At 33.6% G+C, this 6,895-nt stretch overlaps 1 protein-coding gene across 1 annotated transcript; it reads right to left on the bottom strand.

The window, feature by feature from the left end:
• Positions 1-254: 254 nt before the first annotated feature.
• LOC127838074 (uncharacterized) lies at positions 255-6,615 on the bottom strand. Its single transcript, XM_052365639.1, has 2 exons — positions 6,445-6,615; positions 255-1,369 (listed from the first exon to the last, which is right to left on the bottom strand). Exon 2 carries the CDS (start codon positions 1,119-1,121, stop codon positions 543-545), a length of 579 nt encoding a protein of 192 aa, XP_052221599.1. The 5' UTR covers positions 1,122-1,369; positions 6,445-6,615; the 3' UTR covers positions 255-542.
• Between the last annotated feature and the right edge of the window lie 280 nt (positions 6,616-6,895).

Genomic DNA, 6,895 nt, shown 5'->3' with positions numbered 1-6,895 from the left:
AAACTATAATGCCTAAGAAGCCGGTCCAAACTATTTTAAGGTGACACATTGAACGTCATTCCATCAAACGTTCTCGTATTGATGTTTTGTTTGTTATTTATAATACTGCACATGGCGTTGCGTGTTGTTAGTTTGCGTTTTGATATAATTTTTATAAAGTATTTTCATTTAAGATAATATAAACAATTATCATTAGTATTGTTATACTCGTATATAATCTGTTATTTTGTCAAATCTAAAAGATCAATTAACACTTGAAGTTTGTATTGTTTTATTATAGTCTGTCTATTTAATAATACCGCATTTGTTCGACAAAACCAACTTATACCTATATGCCACTGAACAGTTTTCCAGACAACGCGTCTGTAAATTTCATAAATCCGTTTTTATTAAACGACATTTATTTACGATATTTATTTATTTTTAATCACTTTCAGAACATTTCGAATTTAACCTGAGAATTTGTAAATATATTGTGATGACCCTGAAAACATGTCGACCTCTGGATGAACACATAAACTTCTAATAGAAGACCATTAACGTTATATATCATACATCCTGAACTCTTTAGCAAATCTTTGAGAGGGAACGCTTTCATATTTCTCGCAGATAATCTTCTGTTCCGGTGACGTCACATCTCGCAGTGACCTTTGACTTGACCTTATAGCAGCAGACAGTGTGGGAACGCTTAGTCGCTCAGTGATCTGTTCTACCTTTTCTCGGGTCGCGGGAGGCTGGGCCAACAAGGCTCGGCACTTCCGGTATCTTTCTGAGGCAGATCCTCGGACCTCCCGGTCGCATAAATCCGACGCTCGGCGACGCTCTCTAACTGTCGGTGATGATAACCGCTCCACGAGCTTTTCGACCTCGGCTTGCGGAAGTTGCCGGAACGCCGGGGCACGTGGGATCCGGGCGTTGTATTCGTAGTTAAACTCGTAATAACGATCCGAGAGGAATCTCTCACGGGGATTCGCCCGGTAGTATTGCTGGCTAGTCCGCTGTTGGCAGGTTAGAGATTTGGGCGAGGACAATGTTCGCAATCTGTACTCCTCCGGTAAGCCGCTGTATAGATTGCGTATGTTGTTTCTTGATAATGAATGGTAAGTCACTATAAACGCCATTTTTAGGGATTTCAGTCATGAAGACTTCAGAACATATAAACTATTTAATTACGCCATCGAACGCAACTCTAAGTATATCCACTAAGCAATCACGAGTGACTTCACTTATGTACGCAGCGTCAGCTCGGCTTATTATGATGCTTTAAACTGATCATTAAGTCAATAAATGTAGACAAAAAGTATAGTAAAAATCACTACGGTCTATCACGTCGTTTGGTACCGGCACATGAATCTCCACTCTCGGAACTCTGAAAATAAAGAGGAAGTGTTATAGGCCTACGGTCTGCAGTTAAATAGTTTATTTGTACTCTGGGGTATGATTGGTATGATTGGATCAAACCAAGCAGATGTAAAATGTTAAAAACACTGAATATCTAAGATTTGGGCGATGTGGTTACAGAGAACATTTTGTTATATTCTAGATGACCACTATAGGATGCTGAAGCGAGATTATACGATTTTTTTATATGTGTTAAATTGTAATATATTGATACAATTTGTTACAATAACACAAAATATGCAAGAAAAATTATACATTGAAGACGAATTTCATAAAATGCAGCCAATACAAATTAGGGCCCCGAGCCGATTGTGACGAAAATAGTTCGTACATATTTTCCTGCAATGACCGAAGCATTTTAGTTAGTGTTTGTGTGTCATATGAATATATATCCTTGCAGGAATTTCAAATGAACCGTTACACTAAATTTAGATTCACATCGTACATGCATAATTTACATGTTGGCGAATTCGAATGTACAGCCTTTTTCGATTTCAGAATTACATTTCTGGCTTATTTCGCATTTTTCGACACCTGTTCTTTTTAACATTTTAATTAATATTGAACTATATGTTTAATAAACGGTTTACACTTTTTATATTAATTAATAAATATATAACAAAATCGTATACTCTCGCTTTAAGTGCTAATTATTAAAGCTTTGCATCTTGTCGGTTTAGAAAAGAAGAGTTTCAAATATTCATTTTGCTGTATGCGTCTTTCTAAATCAAGTTGCCCTCTTGGTTATGGTAAGTTTTGACCCAATATGTCACCATTTGCATCATTTGACAATGTCAAAACATGTGTAGAAAAAAACACTATATTATAATAAATACCAAACACCGAAGCTGTGGGACTTCAGCGAACAGAGGTGAATATTTTTATCACATGCCACACCCTGTTTCCCATGTAATATAACCATTACGAATATTTTTATGTTGCACATGTGTATATACTTTTTAAGCGTTTTAATTGGCTTATTTTCGTTCGATTGACCAATCGTATTTTGTTATTTTGCTAAATCACGTTGGGACGTCAAATGACGTCACCAAATGTTAACAACATTCGGGATTTATCATTATGTTTTCGTAAATATTTGTTGAATTTTATCATTTAAAAGCATGTGATGAAAAAGATCTGACACTCGTTGTCATTTCATACCATATTTTATTAAACTCGTCCAGGAAATTCGTTAGTAAGCTCGCCAAAGGCTCGCTTACTAACAAAATTCCTGAACGTGTTTAATAAAATATGGTATGATATGACCACTCGTGCCAGATCCTATAGAAGTTTTATGTTATTTAAATAATTGATAATGCATATAACAATCCACCCCACCCGCAGGCGTGCCAAGTTTTTGTCCCAGAGCCCGTATTAACCAACCCCGTTCTTAGACCTGATAATAAAGAATAATATTAGAACCAAGAAATATACAGCCAGCATTGAATATTCATAGGCGACTACTGGAGATACTGTCCTTAACAGAAATTATATAAGAACTGAGTTGGCAAACGCCATAAATAATAAATAAAGAAAGCTTGTATATTTATTTAGTAACAAACTTAGTTGGCTTCATGTAATATGTCATCCAAAGTGGAAATAACAGACTTATTTAGTTTCAATCATCCTGTGGTGTGAACATAGTTAAGCCAGTATTGACTAATTACAGAAAAATGAATTTACCCGGAACTGACCTTTATGCATTAATATATTAGAATACCGTTACGATGAATATATTTGTTTCCGTACTGAAAGCGGTTTGAATATATTCAAGCAAATCTAAGTGAGTATATTGTTTTGACCTCGATAAATTCGTGAAAAACAAGCACGAATATAACCGAATAGATATATACGAAAAAAAATTCAAGCGTATAACGTATGTTAATCAAGTTCACGAACGCTAGGTCAATGTTATCGAGATACAGTTGTAAAGAACCATGATCATTAACACTTAGAAACACGAGAATTGTGGGCAGTTGTGTCAATACACATATATGAAAACGAAAAATAATGGACTCTAAAGATGAAAGAACCACTCCAAAACTAGAAATATATGCTGTAAAACCACTTATATTATATATTATACTCGTGATTAATTTTCGTTGATTCCGTGGGTTGACCAATCATCTAATTCACCACAAACACATCGGGCAGAATTGAGCACAAACACATCGGGAAGTATTGAACACAAACACATCGGGAAGAATTGAATAAAAACACATCAGGGAAAATTCAACACAAACACATCGGGAAGAAGTGCACACAAACAAATAAGGAAATGATCGAAAGAACAAAAAAACTTTTTTTTCAAAGACCAGAAATCCACAAAATTCTTTTTTTTTAACCACACGATTTTACGCCGACGAATATAAATGAGTTTACGAAAAACTATTGGATTAAATGAAAACAATCACTTGAGTAAGATAAAATGAAGGTCATGTAACACTTTTCAATTGTATATTTACAATCACATTAAAATATATATATATATATATATATATATATATATATATATATATATATATATATATATATATATATATATATATATATATATATATATATATATATATATATATATATATATATACATATATATTATAAACAATATGGAGGACAGTCGACTCTTATCCCGAAGCACCCGGTGAGACTTGTATTGATATGAGCCGTGCTCTGTGAAAAGGGGGTTTAATGCATGTGCGTAAAGTGGCGTCCCAGATTAGCTTGCGCAGTCTGCACAGGCTAATGAGGGACGACACTTTTCGCCTAAACTGGACTTTTGCTTAGAAGATACTTAAACTGAAAATGTTATACAAGCGCAAAGTGTTGTCCCTGATTAGCCTGTGCGGACTGCATAGGAAATTCTGGGATGACACTTTACGAACATGCATTAAACACCCTTATCACAGAGCACGGCTCATATGTCTTCGAATGACCGGATACTTTACATTTTACAGATTAAATATGGAAGAGCACAAAATAAACATGCACTTGTTTAATCCCGTTCACCTGCCAATAAATACTCGAAATACAATAGTTTATAGAGACGGTACATAGCAATATTTTCCCTCCTAACTTCCGAAGAAGCATTTATTTTGTGATAATAACAATATAGTCCTTACACAAACTATTTTGAGTGTGCAAATATTGATACAAGTTTTGAATGCAAATATCGTATTAAATTGCATTCAACTATCGATTAAGTTGGTCGGCAGGTAAACAAGATGTTCACTGTATAAGTAAATACATCGCCAATCAACCATAATGTAATGAACATGTACAATTAAAGCGAGATTATACGATTTTGTCATATTTATTGATTTATATAAACTGTGTAAACAATTTTTAAAACATATATTCAAATATAAATTAAAATAAAGGTTAAGAAGAACATGTGTCGAAAAATGCGAAATAAGCCAGATATTAAATTCTGAAATCGAAAATGTATGTACAGTCGAATTCGCCAGCATGTAAATCATGCATGTACGACGTGAATCTAAACGTAGTTTAACGGTTCATTTTAAATTCCTTTAAACGAACACTAACTAAAAACTCGAATGCTACGGCTATTGTAGGACAATATGTACGAAATATTTTCGTCACAATCGGCTCGGGGCGCTTATTTGTTTTTGCTGCATTTTATGAAATTCGTCTTCATTCTATCATTTTTCTTGCCTATTCCGTGTTATTGTAACATATTTTATCAATATATTACAATTTAACAAATATAACAAATCGTATAATCTCGCTTTAATGTCTGTCCGTAAAATATTTTCCTCCGTAATTGATTTGAATGCTCACACAAAATTACATTATTTCAGATGCCGTTGCATTGGGTATTTGTTTTATTCTAACACATCATTTCTTGTTTTCTGGCAAAGAACATAGTGTATCGTTATAAATTTTCAAGATTAAACAGCTCACAAAAAGTCGCGGTCCTGAGAATATCGTCTATATGTACAGTGACCTATGCAGTTTTCAAGTGTAAAGTATTTGTTTGAGTGTATTTACACCGAAATAAGATTCGCATTACACAGGTTTATCGACCAATAAACATGTGTTAGTCTGCTCAATGCAATCGTTATTTAAAAACAACGCACATTGGGCATGCCTTATCACGCCTCTTTAGACAACATTTAAGGTGCAATCCAAAATTAAAGATTATAAGTCAATCGTAAGTGCCATTTATTTTAAGAGTAAATTTATCCCATGCGTCCATTTTGTTGTGAGCTAAAACAAGTCGTTACTCAACTTTGCTGCAAGACGTTTCATAATACCGGGAGAAAAATCCACATCGTTGTTAATTGGCTGATAAACAACAATCAAATGTTTTTGATATCACAGGTATCAATCCGACTTAATATTATGTATGAGGTAACAAGCGACAATCTCATATAAACATTGCCATAAACATGACGCAATATTTGTGCAGGATAAGCCATATCTGTTATAAGTATAATTGTATTTGTATATGCTTCACCTTGTTGATGAAGACATTAAGCACAAAAAAACCTCTATCGCAAAATGGTTAAATCGATCTGTATCACTAATAGTGATATACATAAACCCATTAATGTACCGTAATTATAAGCTTCGAATATTATCAATACCTTGCATTTTGTATACAACTTTACCCTTTGCATGCTGGGTAATTTGTCTTCTGCTAAAATGTCGTCTGCAGAATTTCTAAAATTAGCATTTTCTTCGATTTTTTTCAAAGAATACTATCAGAATAGCAAACAGTTTGGATCCTGATGAGACGCCACGTTCTGTGGCGTCTCATCTGGATCCAAACTGTTTGCAAAGGCCTTTAAAATTCAGCTCCAGCGCTTTAAGGGTTAAAAGCAAGTTTAAACGTCATCAAAATGTAAATGCACTTTGTATTCAATTCCTTATACAAATTTGTATGTAACTATATTCCGTAAAATACTGCCACATGTACAATAACATTTGTAACATTAATGTTATGTATGTAATCAAATAACCGCTTTACTTATTATGTATTCCATAAAAGAGGAAATAAAAACGTAAATAAATACATACATAGAGTGCTGTCATCCATTCACACGAATGCAATTTCGATTGAGCAATAGTTGTGTTTAAATGAAATATATATAAAGGCATGTTGAAATTTTAAGTACGGTTGATTTAACAAAAGTAATTTATTTCCCAATAAAGACATCTTGTCAATATATCACTGTTCAAGCTTTATGCGACACGGTTCTTTAAAATGCCGCTTACAGCGGTGGTTTACTGATATTTGATTAAGACAATTTAGGCCATACATATTAGATTCTATAGTTGAGGTTCCTTAGTCAGTGAGTTTATGGATACTATAAAATGTCGAAAGCGTTTACTAATTGAGAAAAACAAATGAAGTGTTTGTTTATATTACATATTTTTTATTTTGAACAAATTAGTACTTTCAAAATGAAAGAGGATCCCACGCATATAATGATATTAGAGCAAGCATACGATTAAGTATTTGCTGAAG

The sequence above is a fragment of the Dreissena polymorpha genome, chromosome 7 (assembly GCF_020536995.1).
Source record: "Dreissena polymorpha isolate Duluth1 chromosome 7, UMN_Dpol_1.0, whole genome shotgun sequence".
Taxonomy (NCBI): domain Eukaryota; kingdom Metazoa; phylum Mollusca; class Bivalvia; order Myida; family Dreissenidae; genus Dreissena; species Dreissena polymorpha.
The sequence above is the reverse complement of the archived record's forward strand: the minus strand, read 5'-3'. Positions and strand labels throughout refer to the sequence as shown.